Source organism: Microtus ochrogaster, chromosome 5, assembly GCF_000317375.1.
Source record: "Microtus ochrogaster isolate Prairie Vole_2 chromosome 5, MicOch1.0, whole genome shotgun sequence".
Taxonomy (NCBI): Eukaryota; Metazoa; Chordata; class Mammalia; order Rodentia; family Cricetidae; genus Microtus; species Microtus ochrogaster.
In genome coordinates this window covers 66622719-66644551 of record NC_022012.1, presented here as the reverse complement: position 1 = coordinate 66644551, position 21833 = coordinate 66622719, and the positions used below count along the sequence as shown (strand labels likewise).

At 43.7% G+C, this 21833-nt stretch overlaps 1 protein-coding gene across 1 annotated transcript in view; it reads left to right on the top strand.

The window, feature by feature from the left end:
• The window catches only part of Prtg (protogenin), a 121770-nt gene that overhangs the window by 49476 nt on the left and 50461 nt on the right, over positions 1-21833 (top strand). Inside the window, exons 5-11 of the mRNA XM_005347642.3 lie at positions 178-315; positions 593-751; positions 1905-2064; positions 3684-3931; positions 6751-6915; positions 10024-10329; positions 11754-11942. Coding sequence (XP_005347699.1) covers positions 178-315; positions 593-751; positions 1905-2064; positions 3684-3931; positions 6751-6915; positions 10024-10329; positions 11754-11942 — 1365 coding nt within the window. The remainder of the gene's footprint in view (positions 1-177; positions 316-592; positions 752-1904; positions 2065-3683; positions 3932-6750; positions 6916-10023; positions 10330-11753; positions 11943-21833) is intronic.

The window sequence follows — 21833 nt, the reverse complement described above, 5'->3', positions numbered from 1 at the left end:
GATTGACATCCAGTTTTGCCAGCACAATTTGTTGAAGATGCTCTCTTTTTTCCATTGTATACTTTTAGCTCCTTTATCAAAAATCAGGTGTTCAAGAAAGAATTTTTTAAAATGAGTAAAAATGGGCTTTTTAATGTTTCTTAACCATTTATGTATTCTGTGTTTTCCTACCCAAAGCTAATGAATCAAGAGCCTTCTATATGCCAACCATTGTAGCCGGGCCGCAGAATGTGACCGTGTCATTACATCAGACAGCTGTTCTAGAGTGTATGGCCACAGGGTATCCCAAACCCATCATTTCCTGGAGCCGGCTCGGTAAGTTGTCCTCCTCATGGGTGGAACAGGGGAAGGCAAGGGAGTTCTTCTCTTGAACTTTATTCTTTTTAGTGAGACTAATAAAATGTGTGTTTTATAGATAAGACACATTTGGCAGTTACATCTTAACAATTTTTTTTTTAGCTTTGCAATGTAAAGAAAGCTTATGCTCCCAAGAAATTGCTACTTTTTAATGATTAATTTCACAGAGAGTGATCATTTGCCCTCATTTCAGATGAAGTGTGGTGTTTCACCTTCTGTGTTCTCTTTGAAACAGATCACAAGTCCATTGATGTCTTTAACACCCGGGTCCTTGGAAATGGCAACCTCATAATATCCGATGTCAAGCAGCAGCACACTGGGGTATATGTTTGCCGGGCCACCACCCCTGGCACACGCAACTTCACAGTTGCTATGGCAACTTTAACTGTATTAGGTATGCATTTTTTCTGTAATCAGGAGAAGCTTATGTTTCAATATTTGCCATTTAATTTCTTTCATGGTGTTCTTTTTTAAGGTTTTGTTTTTAATTATGTGTGCAGTGCCCAAAAATGCCAGAAGAGGGCACCATATTCCCTGGAGCTGGAGTTACAGGAGGTTGTGAGCTGCCCACTGTGGGTGCTGGGGACTGAACTTGGGTTCTCTGTAAGAGCAGCAACTGCTCTTAACCACTGAGGCTACCTCCAACCCTGCATAGCTTTCTTTTAACTCCGGGTTTGGCAGCAGTGGTAGGAAGGTTGAAAATAAGTATTGTAAAAGCCAGTGGTGAATTTTAGGGGAAAAATTTAAATTCCTGTGTTAAAATACAGCTCTAGAATCATGTTGTGAAGCCACCATGTTTATGTGCATAGCTGCATACTCCTTATTTAGGCCTCCCTACTCCTTCTCATCCTTCCACATCTGCGCACACTTAACCCTCTAAACTCAAGCCCGGTACCTGTGTTCACAAGTGTCCCCTTGCTGGGCTTAGTTAAGATGGGTTGTAGGTATTGTCAGTGTCTTCATAGATGGTCTCCATGGACGAAAGTAGGCGTCGAACATTAGAGAGAAGCACTGTCCTAGTAATGTTTCTATTGCTGGGATAAAATACCTCACCCCTACAAGAACCAAGATACATTTTAGCTTGCAGTTCCTTCCGGATTACAGTCCGTCCCTGTGGGGAAGTAAGTCAAAGGAGTTCACGTCGCATCCACAGCCAGGAGGAGCGTGAAATATTTGCATGCTCTCCCACTTGTCTTCAGCCTGATTTCCTGACCCTATAGGGGTCAGGATTCCCTGCCTAGGGAATGGTGCCGCCTACAGTGGACTGTGTCTTCCCATACCAATAATACAGCTCTTTACAGGCGCATCCACAGGTCAACCCAATGTAAAGAGTTTCTCCCCGAGACTCAGTTCCAGGGTGATTCTGGGTTGTATCAGGTTGGCAGGGAAAGCTACCGTCGTAGATACCTAGCTAGATGTAGCAGCTTCAGACTCTCAGACATGTTTCGACGTGGGGCGCGGCTCGTTTTTGTAGTCTTCTTTTGTTCTTTCTTGTTGTTCCTATGGAAGCTATGGCATATATGTCTTTTTTTTTCCTTTTAAAATAGCGCCTCCTTCATTTGTTGAATGGCCTGAAAGTTTAACAAGACCACGAGCTGGCACTGCACGGTTTGTGTGTCAGGCAGAGGGAACTCCCTCACCCAAAATGTCCTGGTTGAAAAATGGGAGACGGATACATTCTAACGGCCGAATTAAAATGTACAACAGGTAAGCTATGCTACTTTTAAATAAAATAGTGCCTTTGTTAGTTTTTACATGAAATGGCTATCGTAACATCTGATCACCACATAATCCTGTCAGCTAACACTAACTGTATGGAATTAAAGTTTATAGCATTAGTGTGCCGTCTATCATTTTTATTTTATGCCTGGATCCAAAGTGATGTGTTGTGTTATAATGGAGAATATGCCAAGCAGTCCCCCAGATGGCAGCTCTAGGTGACCACAGCAAACACGGACTCTAGTGTCTTAGTTCCTTCTCCCATCAAGTAAAAATAGTAAGAATGAAGTAAGTTACTTCCTAATAATCCCTGTAGAGTTCATTTCTTTCTTTTTTTTGTTTTTTTTTGGTTTTTCGAGACAGGGTTTCTCTGTGGTTTTGGAGCCTGTCCTGGAACTAGCTCCTGTAGACCAGGCTGGTCTCGAACTCACAGAGATCTGCCTGCCTCTGCCTCCCGAGTGCTGGGATTAAAGGCGTGCGCCACCACCGCCTGGCTCCCTGTGGAGTTCAAACTTAATGACTTTAAGAATGAAAGTTGGGGGCTGGGGAGATGGCTCAGAGGTTAAGAGCACCGGCTGCTCTTCCAGAGGTCCTGAGTTCAATTCCCAGCAACCACATGGTGGCTCACAACCATCCGTAATGAGATCTGGTGCCCTCTTCCTGACTGTAAGCATCCAAGCAGACAGATTAGTGTATACATAATAAATAAATAAATCTTTAAAAAAAAAAAAAAAGAATGAAAGTTGGCTGGTCGTGGTAGTATAGGCCTTTAGTCCCAGCACTTCAGAGACAGAGGCAGGCAGAGCTCTGTGAATTTGAGGCCAGCCTGGTCTACATAGAGAGTTACAGGATAGCCAGGGCTATATAGTGAGAAACAGTTTTTAAAAAAAATTTTATATGTAGTAGTACTTTCTCATCAGGACTGCCAGCCGCAAATAATGACATGGAGACATAAGTATGAAAGCTCGGCCTTAGCTTAGGCTTGTTCCTAGCTAGTTAGTATACCTTAAATGTACGTGTAGTTTTTAATCTACATTTTTTCACATGGCTCGTTACCTCTTCTCTGTACTGCCTATCCTGTTTCTTCTGCATCTGGCTGACAACTCTGCCTTTCTTCTTTCCAGTCTGCTTTTCTCTGTCTGGAAGTCCTGCCTGGCTATTGATTGGTCAGCTTTTTATTACAACAATCACAGCAATGCATCTTCACACAGTGTACAAATATCCCACAACACACACACACACATATGATTTTTATTCTTATAACATTCTCATCTAGTTGAACAAAACTTTAAATTTTTTTTTGGCCTGAATTTTTTGTTTGCCTTGTAATATGAGTTGAGTATAGACAATAGAGTAATATGCTTCCTTACTAAACACCATTTAACAAAAACAAAGTGATTAAAGCAAAGAGAATTTGGCTGCCATAAATACTGATGAAGACTGAGAATACAAATCAGAATAATTTTGAGTAATTAATGTAGATTATTTTTAATTAGAACTGGTTGTTCCAGTGTGTTTTCATGTAAGATGAGGGTGCATTTAACAATAGCATTTCAATATCATTCTTAGAATTTTTTTATGGATATAACTATTTTTCCTTTCCTCAGCAAATTGGTGATTAACCAAATTATCCCAGAAGATGATGCTTTTTATCAGTGCATGGCCGAAAACAGCCAAGGATCTGCTCTGTCTCGAGCCAGACTGACCGTGGTCATGTCGGAAGACAGACCCAGCGCTCCGTACAATGTCCATGCTGAAACCATGTCGAGCTCCGCCATCCTTCTAGCTTGGGAGAGGCCGCTATACAACTCAGACAAGGTCATTGCCTACTCTGTGCACTACATGAAGGCAGAAGGTAGGTGGCGTGGGAGCCTTTTCTCAGCACTGTTTGCTATCATGAGTGTTTTCAGCAGCTAGAGACATTGCTCAGCCGATAAAGTGCTTGTCTGGCATGCATGAGGACCTGGCCTTGATCCCCAGAACTGCCGAAACCCGACATGGTGGCTCACACCTGTGATCTAAACACTTGGGAGGTAGAGGGAGGCAAATCAGAAGTTCAAGGTCATCCTCAACGCCATAGCAAATTTGAGGCCAACTTGGGCTATATGAACTTGTATCTTAGCCAAACCAAAACAAAGCATTTGTCTTCAGAATGAGTAACAGCTTACACAACTGTTAAGAGAATTTTCACCAAGGGGGACTATATAACATCAACTCCTGTCTCCTTCTAAGGTCCTGATGGCAAATCAAAGATCTGTCCCACCAGTGAGGTTATTGGGGTGACTTGGAGAGTTACTGGCAGAAGCATGAATAATCCTCAAAGCAGCCATGCAGAGAAAAGTCTCTTCTTTTTTCTTTCTCCTCCTCCTCCTCCTCCTCCTCCTCCTCCTCTTCTTCCTCCTCCTCCTCCTCCTCCTCCTCCTCCTCCTCCTCTTCTTCCTCCTCTCTTTCCGAGTCAGGGTTTCCTCTGCGTAGCCTTGTTTGTCCTGGAACTCACTCTGTAGACCAGGCTGGTCTTGAACTCACTGGGATCCATCTGCCTGCCTCTGCTTCCTGATTGCTTGGATTAAAGGGAGACTCTACCACTCAGAAATTGTGGCAATTTTCAATTCCATGTATGTTGAATATTTTCATTTTGAAAGCAAATCAAACATGATAGGCTGTGATACAGCTCAATGGTAGAATCCTCAGATAGCTGTGTAAGAAGGCCCTGGGTTTAATCCAAAGAAAAAAAGTTAGGAAAAAAGTTGAATAAGACATTTTTTGTGGTGTCTCATTTACTATATCAAATTGAATACCAGGAGCTCAGTGGTTCAGGCACTTGCTGCTTATGCTAAGGACCTGGGTTCGGTTCTCAGAACTCACATCAGGTGTTTCCTATTGCCTACAACTCTAGCTCTCGGGGATCCAACCCTCTCTTCTGGCATCCTTTGGCATAGGCACATAGGTGGTGCACATACAAAAATGTAGACAGTCATATACACAAATACATGTACACTCGTGTACACTGAAGTCTGAAAAAGTTAAATACCAAATCTCTTATAATTCTTGTTTAGAATTACTGGTTGGGGGGGGCGTTAAGAATAAATCCTTTTTATCTTACTCTTAGACAAAATAGTTGCAGAAGCAGAAAGGCCGTTTACAAATCCATTGACTCAGGCTTACACCTGCTAGCTGTATACAGGAGCAGTCTGGCTTTTAAGCGCTGTGTCCTACGGACCAGCGTGAGCACTGAAAGAACAGTGCTGGACTAAGGCTGTCTGCGGAGACAGGTGGCTTGCTGTTTGGGTTTTACACTGCGAAGCAGTGTTTTGAAAAGGGATATTTTGAATGTAAATCAAGGGCCCTGGTAGCAAGAAGAATGTTCTGGTCCGAGCATGCTGGAGTGTGTTCATTCTCTCCGCTGACTTGGGAAGGTGAAAGGAATGCTGGCTTTGGCGGGGCCCACTAGCGCACTATTGTGCGGGCTTCATTAGCGCCCCTGCGTGCGGCTCAGCGGTCCATTCAGGGGCAGAACAAGGCTTTTTAATCTGAACTCAAGGACTTTGTTTAGTAGGTCAGAAATTGTACTATGCGGCTCCTAATTAACCAGCCATTAGCCAGTGTGTTGTGAAACGCCTCTAATCTTGTCTAATTAAAATGCTATGAAGTTAATTCAGAAATGTGGGAAACTCGGTGCTGGAATGTGCCTTCTGTTTTGTTTATAAATCCAGGGCAGAGAGAAGGGGCCGGGGCTGGGAATGGTTTGATCGAGTTGACAAGCGCTGCCTGTGGACTGTTGTGCGCATGCACGGTGGCTGGCGGCGCGAAGCCTTCGTTCTCTGGGTCTGCACCGCAGGAATTAAGCCCACACAGACAGATCCCTTCTGTCCCTCACCTTGCCTATCTTACTAAGAATCCCTGAGAATTTGTTTCGCTGTTTAAAAAACCAAATGTTCACCATGGGACACTCTTCCTTTTCACTTTTAGTGTTAAAAAAGGAAAGACCTGTTTTGACCGATGTAGTATGTTTTCTGTGTTGACCCAATTAGTATGTTCTCTGGGTTGACCCATGTAGTATGTATCTCTAGGATAGAGTGAGATTCTTGCAGGCCAGCCTTGCATTGGGTTTGTATTTGTAAAAGGCAGACCCTGTGCGTTCCCCACCCTCTCTGTTTTTGCTCAACAGAAAGCCTGACTTGAAGCCAGGCCATTGCTTGCTGTGGTCCAGTATTCTGTTGTGCTGTGCTCTCCTTCCTCCCTCCTCCCTACAGTCCTCCTGTTTTGACTAGATGGTAAACAACTAGAGATTGGAGAAGGTGGTTTCTTTTCGGCAAATGTTCCAACCGGCAATCTTTAGACAAAGAACTTGTTTACTTTTAGGCAGTAAAGACCTGTGTTCTGAAGGGTTTGGTGTGCAGGCTCATTGAAAGTAACAGGTATCCATGAGGGGAAATGGCCATACTAGATTTATTTTCAATATTTGTTTTTGTTTGTTTGTTTGGTTAGTTTGGTTTTCTGAAACAGGGATTTTCTGTGGCTCTGGCTGTCCTGGAATTTACTTTATAGACCAGCCTGCTCTCTTACTCACAGAGATCCGCCTGCCTCTGCTTCCCAACTGTTGGGACTAAAGGTGTGTGCCACCACTGCCTGGCTGAATATTTGTCATTTTAAAACATGGATACTTTGGTCTAGGTTTAAATAACGAGGAGTATCAGGTGGTCCTTGGGAATGACACAACTCATTACATCATCGATGACCTAGAACCCGCCAGCAACTACACTTTCTACATCGTGGCGTACATGCCAATGGGAGCCAGCCAGATGTCGGACCATGTGACCCAGAACACTTTAGAAGATGGTAAGAAAACACAGCTCTGGGTTATCAAGTGTGAACGTTTGTAGATTTGGTCACTCTCCGTGAAGAAGTGTGTTTGGTTAAATGGAAACGGTTACGTTAAAGCCACAGGCCAGATGTGATCTCGTATCTCACCCTTGCTTTTGGTCATAACATGATAAAGGACACTTAAAAAAAAGATTTTGTTTTTCAAAATTGGCTATAACTTCAGTTCCAGGGGATCTGATGCCCTCTTCTGACTCTGTGGGCACTGCATGCGTATAGTACACAAATTTACACACCGAGGGGGCTGGAAAGATGGCTCAGTGGTTAAGAGCACTGACTGCTCTTCCAGAGGTCGTGAGTTCAATTCCCAGCAACCATATGATGGCTCACAACCATCTGTAATGAGATCTGGTGCCCTTTTCTGGTATGTGGGTATACATGGAAGCAAAATGTTGTATACATAATAAATAAATAAATCTTTAAAAAAAAATTTACACACCGACAAACATTCAAATAATAACGCATTTAAGAAGGTAGTAGATGGTTTTTTAAAAATGAGATGAGTATTTGTAGGCAAGAATCCCCCTCTGCGCAGGCTGGCCAGTGTCTCCTTCCCCAGCAGTTTGCTTCTTTTGTAAAGGGGCTTTCAAGAATCTGCCAAACTTAGGTTTTCTACACTTGACACTTGGTGGACCCCGTGAGCCTCATGGGCTCCTGTAGGGAGCACTTCAGTCCAGAGGACTGTAGGGAGCACTTCAGTCCAGAGGACTGTGCCATTCAACATCAGGGCATGCTCAGGCTCACACACAAACACATAAATAAATTAATAATTAGAAAATAATAAAATTCATGTTCATTTTTAATACGAGACTTTTGTTTTATTGAGCTCTACATTTTTCTCTGCCTTCCCTCCTTTTTTCCCCTCCCCTCCTACCCTCTCACACGGTCCCCATGCTCCTAATTTACTCAGATCTTGTCTTTTTTTACTTCCCATGTAGATTAGATCCATGTATGTGTCTCTTAGGGTCCTCATTGTTGTCTAGGTTCTCTGGGATTGTGATTTATAGGCTGGTTTTCTTTGCTTTATGTCTAAAAGCCACTTATGAGTAAGTACATATGATAATTGTCTTTCTGGGTCTAGATTACCTCACTCAAAATGATGTTTTCTAGCTCCATCCATTCTCCTGCAAAATTCAAGATGTCATTTTTTTCTGCTGTGTAATACTCCATTGTGTAAATGTGCCACATTTTCCTTATCCATTCTTTGATCGAGGAGCATTCAGGTTGTTTCCAGATTCTGGCTATGACAAACAATGCTGCTATGAACATAGTTGAGCACATATCCTTGTGGTACGATTGAGCATCTTTTGGGTATATACCCAAAAGTGGTATTGCTGGGTCTTGAGGAAGGTTGTTTTCTAATTTTCTGAGAAATCGCCACACTGACATCCAAAGGGGTTGTACCAGTTTGCACTCCCACTAGCAATGCAGAAGTGTTCCCTTTACTCCACAACCTCTCCAGCATAAGTTGTCATCGGTGTTTTTGATCTTGGCCATTCTTACAGGTGTAAGATGGAATTTAGAGTTGTTTTGATTTTCATTTCTCTGATAGCTAGGATATTGAACATTTCCTTAATTGTCTTTCAGCCATTTTAGATTCCTCTGTTGAGAGTTCTCTGTTTAGGTCTGTACCCCATTTTTTTAATTGGATTATCTGTTCTTTTGATGACCAGTTTCTTAAGTTCTTTGTATATTTTGGAGATCAGACCTCAGTCTGAGTGGGGTTGGTGAAGATGTTTTCCCATTCTGTAGGCTGCCGTTTTGTCTTGTTGACTGTGTCCTTTGCTTTACAGAAGCTTCTCAGTTTCAGGAGGTCCCATTATTAATTGTTTCTCTCAGTGTCTGTGTGCTACTGGGGTTATATTTAGGAAGTGGTCTCCTGTGCCAGTGTGTTCCCACTTTCTCGTCTATGAGGTTCAGTGTGGCTGGTTTTATGTTGAGGTCTTTGATCCATTTGGACTTGAGTTTTGTACATATTGATAGATGTGGGTCTATTTTTATTCTTCTACATGTTGATATCCAGTTATGCCAGCACCATTTGTTAAATATGCTTTCTTTTTTCCATTTTATATTTTTTGCTTCTTTGTCAAAAATCAGGTGTTCAAAGGTGTGTGGATTAATATCTGGGTTTTCGATTCAGTTCCATTTTTCCTCCTGTCTGTTCTTATGCCAATACCAGGCTGTTTTTAATACTATAGCTTTGTAGTAGAGTTTGAAGTCAAGAATTGTGATACCTCCAGAAGTTTCTTTATTGTACAGGACTGTTTTGGCTATCTTGGTTTTTTGCTCTTCCATATGAAGTTGAGTACTGTTCTTTCAGGGTCTGTGAAGAATTTTGCTGCCATTTTGATGGGCATTGCATTGAATCTTTAGATTGCTTTTGATAAGATTGCCATGTTTACTGTGTTAATTCTGCCTACCCAAGAACATGGGAGATCTTTCCATTTTCTGGTGTCCTCTTCAATTTCTTTCTTCAAAGATTTAAAGTTCTTGTCATACAGGTCTTCCATTTGTTTGGTTAGAGTTACTCTGAGATATTTTATGCTATGTGTAGCTACTATGAAGGGTGATGTTTGTCTGATTTCTTTCTCAGCCCATTTATTATCTGTGTACAGGAGGGCTACTGATTTTTTTTTTTTGAGTTAATCTTGTATCCTGCTACATTACTGAAAGTGTTTATGAGACTCTTACGCATCAAAAAATTTCTTAGTTGCAATTCTGGCTCCTGGGCTTTCGTCCTGTCACGTGACACACCCTCCCTTGCTTCGAAGGTATTTTGGTAGACGTATGTGTGGATTTGTCTCTCATTATATGATTAGCCCATATTCATCTCGGGTAACCCTAACAATCCCGGCCAACTGACGGCCATACTTGGATGGCCCCCTCAATGTGTTTCCTTTTTTTCTGGCTGGAAGCCCGCTTCTCTGAGAACCTCTCCTCCTGCCCGGAGCATCTCCATAGTAACCTTGTTATGTGTTGCCATTGAGAGGACCCATAAATATGACTGTGCTGAGTAGAAGCTTGATTGTAAATCTTGATGGACAATGTATTTTCTCACTTCCCTAGTGCCCCTGAGACCTCCCGAAATTAGCTTGACGAGCCGAAGTCCCACCGACATTGTCGTCTCCTGGCTGCCAATCCCTGCCAAGTACCGGCGCGGCCAAGTGGTGCTGTATCGGCTGTCCTTGCGCCTGAGCACTGAGAATGCCATCCAAGTTGTGGAACTCCCGGGGACTGTGCATGAGCACCTCCTGGAAGGCCTGAAGCCTGATAGCGTCTACCTGGTCCGGATTACTGCTGCCACCCGCGTGGGGCTGGGAGAGTCGTCCGTGTGGACCTCACACAGGACGCCCAAAGCCACGAGTGTAAAAGGTAACACCTCCCAAGGACCTTTCAGGAAGAGAAGGGTTTTACTTTGGAATTAGAATTTTCCACTCTTAGTTACATGTAACAAATCTGTATCTTATTTTTTAAATTCTTACGTTCTGTTTTGTGTGTATAGGTGTTTTGCCTGCATGCATGTCTGCCCACCACTTGTGTGCAGAGGCCAAAAGAAGGCGTCAAATCCCTGGGACTGGGTAACGGGTGGTTGTGAGCTGCCATGTGGATGCTGGAAATTAAACCCAGTCCTCTGGAAGGACAGGACAGCCCGTGCTCGTAACTGTTGAGTCATCTCTCCATCCCATTTTTCTTCCATCCCATATTTTATGTTTTTGTTTCATGTTTGTAAATATTACACAGATTATGAACTTAATTGAAAAACCTAAACCTTTCCTTGGGACTGGTGCCATAGCTCATTGGGCAGGGTATTTTCCTAATACGCTCAAAGCCCTGACTGAGTTCAGCACCTAGAATCGCCTTAACCAGGTCTAGTGCTTCAAAGCTGCATTCCCATACCAACTCCCAGCTCTAGAGAGAAGTAGAGGCGAGGGATGGGAAGGTCATCGCTGACTGTGGTTACTGAGGTTGAAGCCAGCGTGGGATATGAAAACCTATACTATGAAAACCTATCAAAGAAAGTGCAGAGGAAAGAGGAGTGGGCTGCCGTGTGGTCAGCAGGGCGCTTGCCGTGTACTAGGTCCTGGGTTCATAAATAAACTAAGGCTTTGATTAAACTTTTCTGTTTGTCCATTTGAGGGTAGAGCTGATGAGTCCCGGTCAGACTGGATACCAGAGGGAGCGTAGTAACTGAGCCCTACTGAAATGGTGCTGTGTGCTCTTAAGTCATGAGTTCAAAAGACAGGTCAAAACATAGGCTACTCTTGTGGAGTCTGACATGACTGGCCAGTTGTCAACTGACTGGAGATATTCTTTAGAAAAAAATTAGAATACACAGTTCAGTCTTTCAAAAAAAAAGTTGCATATACAAATATATAGATTCTAACTTATTACGTATTTTAGTCTTTTAAGTAGTATATTTTAAATCCTATTTCTAAACTAAGCATCATTGTGAAATTTGTAAATATGATGTGTGTGTGTGTGTGTGAGAGAGAGACAGAGAGAGAGAGAGAGAGAGAGAGAGAGAGAGAGAGATGTGAAGTCACATGTGTGGAAAGCAGAGAACTTGTGGGAGTTGGTATCTTTTTTCCACTTTGGTGGACCTGGGAATCGAACTCAGTTCATCAGATTTGCTTCTTTCCCCACTGAGCCATCCTGCTGGGTGTCAGTGTGCAATTTTGAACATTAGGTCAGAGTGTGATGGTTGGACTCTGTGGCGCTGGCTCGAAGCTGAGAGTTGTGTGTTGCGTTCTGGCTTCCTGTGGACTGGGTTGTTGACACGGCGCTATCTCTTCTAGCCCCTAAGTCTCCTGAGCTGCATTTGGAACCCCTGAACTGCACTACCATCTCCGTGAGGTGGCTGCGAGACCCCGAGGACCCAGCCGCCATTCAGGGCTACAAGCTCTTTTATAAAGAGGAAGGGCAGCAGGAGAATGGACCTATCTTCCTAGACACCGGTGACCTGCTCTATACGCTCAGCGGCTTGGGTGAGTGTGCCTGCGTAGTGCAGATCCTTTATCCCCCTGCTGCGACCAGTGGGGGAAGGGTTGTTGGATGGAAGAGGCTGACTGTGACCTTACACAGGTCTCCTTTCCTCCCACTCTGGGCGTCTGTTTCTCTTTTTAATGATCACTTTTGATACAGCGAGATCTCGATCTGTTATTATGGGTATCCGTTGGAGGTAGAAGAGGATTGTAGGGGCCGGCAAGATGGCGCAGTGGGCACAAACACTCGCTGTGCAAGCCTGGTGACCAGAGCTCAGTCCCCCGATGTCAGTCTGGAAGGAGGGAACTGACCCCTGAGAATTACCCTTTGTCCTCCACATGCAGGCAGACTTGTGGATGCCTGCGCCCGCGTTACACATGTCTGTTCACACACACACACACACACACACACATACATAAAAGAAAGAATAAGATTGCAGAGTGAAGATTTTGCAAAGTGATTTTAAGTACGTTTAACTTAGAATTTGCTTGATTGCTATATTGGTATAAAACAATTTACATAAATGGCATGTAACAATGCCCCTACCTTGGCCCCGCACGGCTGTAAATATTTACTCCATGGTCTCAGACGCACTGGAGATAAAACACACACCCCTGGTGTTGGCGTCATCTGTGTTCTCAGAGACACGGCCTTGTCCTTATTTTATTTTCTTTATAGGGGAAAAGAACTCCATGATGTAATCGTGTTTAACAAATTATGAGATTGGGGCTGGGGAGTTGACTCAGTTGTGGAGAGCTTGCCTAACATGCCTGAAGGTTAAATCCCTAGGTTTAATCTCCAGCTCTGTAGTGAGAGGGAAAGAGGGAAGGAGGGGGACGGGAGCACTGAGACAGAGAAAGACACAGTGGGAGACCAGAGAGACCCCCTGGACTGTTGTGGCAGCTAAAGCACACAGTAGGAGTTTATGAACCCCTGTGGCTTCTCCTTTCAGATTACCCTTTGGAGATGATGTCAGGGGAGAGGCTCTAGTGTGGGCATCACCATTTCCATCCCTGGGTCAATAGGACACGCTGTGAACCTGTCCCCAGATGCAGGAGCACAGAAATCCATCCCATGGTTCCTTGCCATGGTTTTCCAGATGGTGTTTTGCTTGTAATCTTATTATTTGGTTTTTAATTTAATCTGCATTCAGTTAAATAAATTTACTGTCGATCTCTGTCATGAAGCTTATAAATGATGAGCCGTGACATATGGTCCAGGTTGAGCTTCCTCCTGAATCCACTGGTTACGATGATGTTAGCCCAGCCTCTAGGGCCCGAGACTTCCATGCTTGTGGCTTCTCAGTGCCCTCTCTTTCCATGAGCTCGTGGTTGCTGAGGGGGGACTTGTTGCTTGTATCCAGTCGGAAAACAGGCTGTGAGACAGTTGGTGAAGAGCTGTAGATCAAGGCGGTGACGGTCCAGTGGTTATGAGCATGTACTACTATTGCAGAGGACCAGAATCTGGTTCCTGCATCTGGATGGCAGCTCACACCCACCTGTAACTACCGCTCCAGGAGACCATCTGCACTCGCACGTAGATGCTCCTGCAGACACATAAATCAAAATAACTTCTAGGGGCTAGAGGGATGGCTCAGAGACTAGAGCACTTGCTGCTGTTCCTGAGGACACAAGCATTCACGTGGCACCTCAGCCACCTGTAACGCCAGTCCCAGGGGATCTGACAACCTCCTCTGCCCTCCAAGGACACCAGGTACACACATAAGCACATAGATACATACACAGGCAAAACACTCATATACATAAAATGAATAAATGTTCAAAAATATACAAGAAAAAGGTGTACAGATCAAACTCAGTACTTCAATTTTTCTCATTGTTAAGGAAGTTGAAATATGTAGGAGAAACAGAAACATATTCTTCAACATGATTCTTGGGCATACATTCCAGCTAGTTTATCTTAAAAAGCTGGATAATTGCTTAGAAAGTAAAATAAACTCTGCTCTTGCAAGAAGCTCAGAAATGTTGCCCCGAGACTTTGCCAGCAAGTGGGGTGGTGCACAGTTGTAATCCCAGCGCTCTGGAGAGGGTGGTAGGGGGGGTGTGGACTTGGAGATCATCTTCAGCTATGTAACAAATTCATTTGTCTCAGAAAACAAAACTCACCAGTAGTTAAAAGCAATTCTTTAACGTGTCGTTAAAATTTATTTTTATTATTATTTTTTACCATGTGTATTTGTGTAGGGTATGTGCACAGGACTGCAGGTGCCCTCAGAGGCTTGAAGGGAGTGAGTGTCTTACCTCCTGGAGGTGGGTAGGGAGAATCAGATCCTCTGGAAAAGCAACGTGTGCTCTTACCTGCCGAGCCACCTCTCCAGCTCCAATTAGCTAACATCTAAAAGTTTTCTAGGGCAGCTGTGAATGGAATAGATAAGGAAAAGACGCATATATACAGAATGTTCCATATTTTATCCGTTTGGAGCGAGGTAGAGGAAGGGAGATAGGCCCACTGATTTTTTTTTTTTTTTTAACTCTTATGCTCTCCAAATAATAGCTTTCAAAACTATAAACTTGTTTCCTCTTACGTTTTAAAAATCAGTTCTATGGGGCTGGGAAGGTGGCTTGATGGGAAAGCGTATGAGGACCTGAGTTTGAACCCATGTAAAGCTGTTTGTGGTGTCACATAACTGTAATCCTAGCGTGCCTACGAGGAGATGGGAGACAGGAGACCCTGGGAAGCTCAGGGACAGCTAGCCTGGTGTGCCAGGCCATGGGGGTGGGGGATAGGAAGGTGGGATAATAGATCCTGTCCCAAACAAGGTGGGAGTAGGGAGTACTGACACCTGAGGCTACTCTCTGACCCTCACACATATGCCATGCCGTGTGTGCATCTGCATCCACACACACGGATGTGTAAGCGCACAGACGGCACATATGTGATCATACACATGTACTAGTTTTGCTGTAACATCTGCTATGTGTGCCATTTGAAGTAGCTCCATCTAGAATCACTTTTGTATTTACTCATGTACTTATGCATGTGTATAAACACACACACACACACACACACACACACACACACACACACACACACACGGAAGCCAGAGGTCGAAGTCAGTTGTCTTCCTTCTGCTCTCCACCTTGCCTTTTGGAGATAAGTGCCCCCTCACTGAACTTGGAGCTCTGACTGGTTAGATAAACTGAGCAGCAAGCCCCAGGGGCCTCCTGTCTCTGCCTTCCCAGTGCTGGGATTCCATAGGTTGTGTTTTTATGTATGTGCTACCGGATCCAAACAGAGGCTGTGATGCTTGGGAGGCAAGTATGTTACTCGCCATCTCTCCAGGCCTGTAAAGTCACTTTAAATGCATCAACTAGAAAGAACATTATTTTGGGATAGCAGACATGCCGTGTCAATTTAAGTAGCTCCGTGTTTCCTGACTATAGAATTAGTTTGAGTGACTGGATTGCTTGAGTTCAAGGTAGCGAGGCCTCTGTACTTGTAGGTACTCCTAACCAGGCAGCAGGTTCAGGATCCCTGCGTCTGCTAGTAACACCTCGAGTGGCTGGCGGGGATGTGGCTGTGTGTATTCAAGTACTGTTCAGCTGTAGAGCAGAGACTTTTTTCAAGGTGCCTTCCAACCTGAGAGTCCGGATTCTAATCTGCTTTATTAAGTTCCCATCAAAGCCTGGCCGAGCTTTTGGCAGGCAAGTGTTAAGATGTGGGAAGGGCAGGGTGCTCCGTGAAGGGGACAGCTGACCATCTGGGACCGTTTTTAGCCAGAGCATCTGGCAGTGGCTGCCTGTTTAACAGAGAGTGATGTGTCCAGAGGGCAGTAGGTTAAGGGAACCCTGTTTGTGCCTGGGCTGGTGAATGCAGGCTTTCACAGAGCCCTTGCTGGGGAAGGATGCTCAGAGTGGAGCCGGCTCTCCTAAGTGGGCTTGGAAATGAATTCACACGCTTCTGCTTACTGATCGAGTGTCAGTTTTGTATAACAAACTGCTTTCTCAGAATTTCATTTTCACACCAACCCCCTCTGAGCACCAACCCCCCCCAATCGTCGCTGCTTTCGTTTCTGGTAATTAAGTTTTCTCTTTAGAAAGTATGTTATTAGGACACGATCTCCCTGGAAATGTGCACAATTCTTTGTTCTACAAGACAGAAAAGCGAATGCATTTATATCTTTAAGCTAATTTAAGTGTTTAAAATTTAAAAAGAAAAGATGACGAAAAGCTGTGAGGGGTCCAGGTTCCGCTTAAAACAGGAAGGATGAAGCCAAATGATATTTAATTGGCTGGCTTGCCCAGTGTTCCTGCACGTACCCGGTTAACTAAATTTAATTGGTGTTATTAGTGGGAGGCATTTTACATCATTTTACTCTAATGCTTCAAAGCTGGGGTCCTTTAGATGTGGACTCCTTTGTAGGTTGAAGAAATCTCATGTCTTAAATTATTATACAATTTAATAGTAAATTATATAATAGTGCATATATGTTATAGTAATATAATATATAAAACAATGCATAATGACATACTATATGGTAGTTTAATATCATATGTAATAGCTTTATATGTACAAGGCCTGGTGTCCAGTCCCCAGCATTTAGTAATAAAGTGTGATATGAATTTAATAGAGCAGAGGGAATATTTGAGTGTCTCTAGTTTGTTCTGGTTTGACTCTGAAATGCAGTTTGCTTTCTTGGGATCTGGCTTGCTTTGTCGGGCCGGGGGGGAGGGGGGGAGAAAGCATCAGGCTTGTGACTTGGTCACTTTTGGGACCTGTTCTGAGTGTTGTGCTCATGATCCTTCAGGATTTACTCATAAGTTTTTCCTTGCCTCTTTGTGTGTTCATCTAAGCTACAAGATAAATGTTTGCAGCATTTATCACACAATAGAAAAAAAATAATAAGACATCTATATCCCCTGATATAGTTAATTGAAAAAAAATTCCTCTTAATTATTTATTTAAAAAAATAAATTTTACGGTTATTTGTTTTTATTTTGTGTGTGTGTGTGTGTGTGTGTGTGTGTGTGTGTGTGGGCATGCGCGTGTCACAGAGTGGATGTGGAGACCCAAGGACAAAGAAGTCAATTTTTTCTTGCATCAACTTAGCTTGTCAGTGTTGGCAGCAAATGCCTTTACCTGCTAAGCCATCTCGTCAGCCCAGAGAGAGAGAGACTTTAAATCCTGACTCTAGTGCCTAGGTGGTGTTTAATCCCAGCACTCAGGAGGCAGAGATAGTTGGATTGCTGTGAGTTTGAGGCCAGCTTGATCTACAAAGTGAGTTCCAGGGTAGCCAGGGCAGTTACACAGAGAAACCCTGTCTCAAAAAAAAAAAAAAAATCTGACATTAGTGCATCTGACCACAGTAGGACTGTTTCCACAAGCCAACTGCAGCTACAGGCCTATCTTTATTCTTTCAGTTTGGAAACAGTCCTGCCCTGTCAGGTCTTCCTGTGGTTGGCTTGGGAATCCGAAGGTGCCCATCACCACTCCCTCCCTCTGTCATTTCCAGCATTCTTGCAGATCAGACAAAAGTAGCAGCTGTGAGCATTGTCTCTCTTGCCTAGGATTGACTTCAAATTCTGCAGCTTGATGGCAAATCCTGGCTCTTCGCTTAATCTTTTAGCTGGAGACAGTATGAACAGTGTCTGTTTAAGGACACAGGAGAGTGGGGTGAAGTGATGCAGACGGAGGTTGGTGCCGCACCCTGCAAATGGTGTCCAATCCCTACAAGAGATGCCAGCTGTTCCTGTTTGTAAAACTCTTCCCCCAGAGCCAGGCACCGCTTAGCGGCAGAGCGCTTGCATAGCACAAATCAAGCCTTGGGTTGGATTCCAGCCCTGAGAAAAAGAATTGATTTCCCAGGGTGGAGCCTGTATTTTAAAAAGTTTTTCCCAAGTTTTGTTGTTGGTAGTGATGATGTAGACTTGGGTTTTCTGAGACATCGTTGATCTGGGATTTGTCCAAGGCTGGCCTTAAACTCTGGTCCTCCTGTTTCCGCCTCACATGCGATAGAGTTACAGGTATGTGCCACCTCAAACCAGCTTTCCTCAAGTCAAAGTATCATGTTTATTAAATTTGGGCACAAATGTTTCTTGAGACATAATGTGTTTGCATACATGTGCGGATGTGGTGTGTGTGTGTGTGTGTGTGTGTGTGTGTGTGTGTGTGCGTGTAAATTAACCATAGATCTTGTTAAACCACAGATTTTATTCAGTGAGTTTAGATGCAGCCTAAAGTTCTTTCATTTCTTCCTACTTTTGAGAATAGAGAGTCTAAGCCGAGGGTCAGCGAAATTTTCTCTTAATAAGGTAGAAAGCAAATGCTCTTGCTTTTGTGTGTGTTATGGTCTGAAGTCTTTTGTCTTCACAGAACCCCTGTGTTGAAGCCTTAAGCCCTAATGTGCTGTGTTTAGAAACAGGACCTGTGAGAGCCCGGTGAGGGTTCAGTGAGGTCCTGAGGATGGGGTCCTAATCTGCTTTTTATTTTCCCAAAGAAAGAAGGGAAGGCATGTATTACAAAATAGTTAGAAAATAGGAAGGCTCGTTAAGTATCTAGAAAGAAAAGATTCAGTCATGAACTAAAGAGCCCAGATATGGAGCCACCAGAGCCTAAGGTGGTTTAGTCTCATGCAGCTCTCGAAAGAGAAGGGGTGGGGGGTGGGGGATGGAGGAGGACAGACAGACTGGGACTTTCCCATTCTCCCTTCCCTGCTCTCCCCCCCACCCCCCCCCATAAATTCCAGATTTCTTATAGTCTTTGGCTTCTCTCAGTGAGCAGAGTTACATTTTGACTTACATTTCTTGCAGCTGTATAAGAGTTTTTTCGTCTTTTGGATTCCCATATTCCCTTTCCTGGTTATAGGCCTGATTTATTATTGTTCTTCTCAAGGATTAGAATGAAATAGACTTGCCATTCAAACAACAGTGTTATACTTGGCATGGATCTCATCAAGAAATTGTCTTGGGGCTGGAGAAGTTGCTCAGTGGTTATGAGCATTGGATGTTCTTTCTGAAGACCGGGTATCAGTTACTAGCACCCGCATAGCGACTCAAAACCGTCTGTAACTTTTAAATCCAGAGCACCTGATGCTTTCTTCTGGACCCCTTGGACACCAGACATGCATGTCAGGCAGACAAAACACCCGTACATATAAAATAAAAACAATTGAAATCTTTTTTTGTATTTTTCATTTGCTTGTTTTTGTTTTTTTTGAGATAGGGTTTTTCTATAGCTTTGGACCCTGTCCTGGAACTAGCTCTTGTAGACCAGGCTGGCCTCAAACCTCTGCCTTCCGAGAACAATTAAAATCTTAAAGAAAGATATTGTGGGATGTGTGTACATTGTGTGAAGGATACACTGCTATGATGGTGTAATAAACAGCCAAACAGACAATAGCTAGGCAGGGGGGATGGGTGGGACTTGCAGGCCAGAGGGGAGGTAGGAGGAGGAATCTAGGCACTTGAGAGAGACCCAGACACAAAGGGCAGGATGGGAGATGTGTGACAAAACATAGATTAATAGGATTGGTTTAACTTAAAATATAAGACCATGTTAAAAATAATCCTGAACTTTCATAATTGATAAGTCTCTGTGTTGTTCTTTGTGAGCTGAGGGCCCATAGGAAAATCTGACTCGGAAAAAGAAAATCAATCAATGAACAGGACTTTCTGACAGAGTTGGCACACACCTGTAATCCGAGCCCCGTGGGGTGAGGCAGGGTAGTGGAGAATTTGAGCCCAGTCTGGGCTGCAGACCTCACTGTGGAAACCATCTAGGTTTTTCATTTTTTTAAAAGATTTTATTTTTGTTCCATGTATGTAGATGGTGAGGGGATTTATCCAGTTGAGTGTAAGCATTGGCAGAAGCCAGAGGTGTTAGATTCCCTAGAAGAGGTATAGGCAGTTAGGAGCTGTGCAAGGGCTGGCAGAAGCCAGAGGTGTTAGATTCCCTAGAAGAGGTATAGGCAGTTAGGAGCTATCTGGCGTGGGTGCTGAGAACCAAACTCAGATCCTCTGGCGCACGCCTTTAATCCCAGCACTTGGGAGGCAGAGGCAGTTGGATCTCAAAGAGCTTGAGGCCAACCTGGTCTACACAGAGAAACCATGTCTTGAAAACAAGCAAACAAACAAAAAACAGAGAGAGAGAAAAGGAAGGAAGGAAGGAAGGAAGGAAGGAAGGAAGGAAGGAAGGAAGGAAGAAAGAAAGAAAGAAAGAAAGAAAGAAAGAAAGAAAGAAAGAAAGAAAGAAAGAAAGAAAGAAAACACAAATCTGCCTTCCCAGCACTCAGGAGGCTGAGTTGGAACATCACGGGGTTGAGGCTGGATGGAGGCACAGAACAAGTCAGTGCCTCAGAAAACAAAACCAAGAACAACCCCACAAATACATTTGTGACTGTCTTCCAATACCACTTTATTTGCGGATACCGAATGAGGAATGATGCAACTTTTGGTTTTGTTTTTTTGCCATAAGAATCAAGTCTGGGGTTTGCACATGCTAGGGAAGTACTTTGCCATGAGCTACACCCCCAGATCCCCACTTCCTATTATTACTATTTTTTAACCTCTTACTTTGTAGCTCAGGCTGGCTATGACTTCACTGTGTAGCCCAGACTGGACTTGAACTCATGGTCTTCCTGGCTTAGTCTCCCAAATGCTAAGATTATAGGTGTGCACGACCACACCCGGCTCCAAATAGTGTTCTCTCTCAAATTATTTTCCAGCCAGTTGTATCCAGACATGTCCAAGCCATGACTCAAAGGCCAGATGTGTCCCCACACGGCTATGAGTGAAACCTGACCATTTGCAAAGGAAAACCTCACATCACAATGCTGAAAGATGGGACCACCTGATGAACCATTTTAGTTCCTAGGCAGGGCCACGGGCATATGGCCGTGTTGTTAAACTTCGTCATTGTCAAATGCAGACTTTATATAGAGTTTTGTTTTAAAGTTCCCTCCCAAGACTGACAGCTCCCTCAAACCTGTGGCTTTCATGTATGAGGGTAAAGCATTGACACTTTGGGGTACCAGCTTTTTAGCCAAGTCTATGACTGCCCAGGCATTTTAATTTATCACTGCCTTGAGTTACTCCAGGAGGTTCCCAATGCCAAGTCTAAAAGCACATTCTGGCCCCTGAGAAAGATTAGTTACCCTAGGCTTGGTGCGACTCATATTGGGAAGTTAGAACACTGTCAGATTAGTTTGATTTTGTGTTGTGGAATATGAACAAGGGAATAAACAAATCACCACGGATTTAATTAATTCACGACGTAAACGATGTGTTCCTTAACTCCTAGGTGAACCCCGGAGTAGTCCTTCGAAAAGAGAATATTTTTCAGCCCGCTGAACTGTGTGATGGGCTATTGGAACTACAGTCCTGTTTTCAACACCCTCCATAGCTCTGTGGAGCACAGAGAGCACAGAAGCGCAGGGGGTCTGGATGGCAGGGGCCGGTGGCTCTCTGTTTTTATTGGCTGCTGCTGGAATTATGACACAGACGCTTCTTGGTCTTGCAAATCAGAAAATGACGTAAATCTAGAAATTTCTGATAATGACCTTCATGACCACTGACAGTGAACCCTAGAATCAAAACCAACCCCACAAAATGAAATTTTGGCCCCTGTGGTTCTTTGCTTGGCTCCTTTGTGAAGACACTGCCTCGGAGACAGAGATCACTAGACAACTAAAATTTCTTTTCTTTTTTAAAGGATTTTTAAAAAGTGTATGTGTGTGTATGTATATGTATGTGTATGTATGTGTATGTGTGTGTATGTATGTGCGTGAGTATGTATGTGTGTGTACATGTGTGTACATGTGTGTATGTGTGTGTGCATGCGTGAGTATGTATGTCTGTATGTGCATGTGTGTATATGTGTGTGCATGTGTATGTATGTATGTGTGTGTTCATGTGTGTGTATGTGTGTACGTGCAT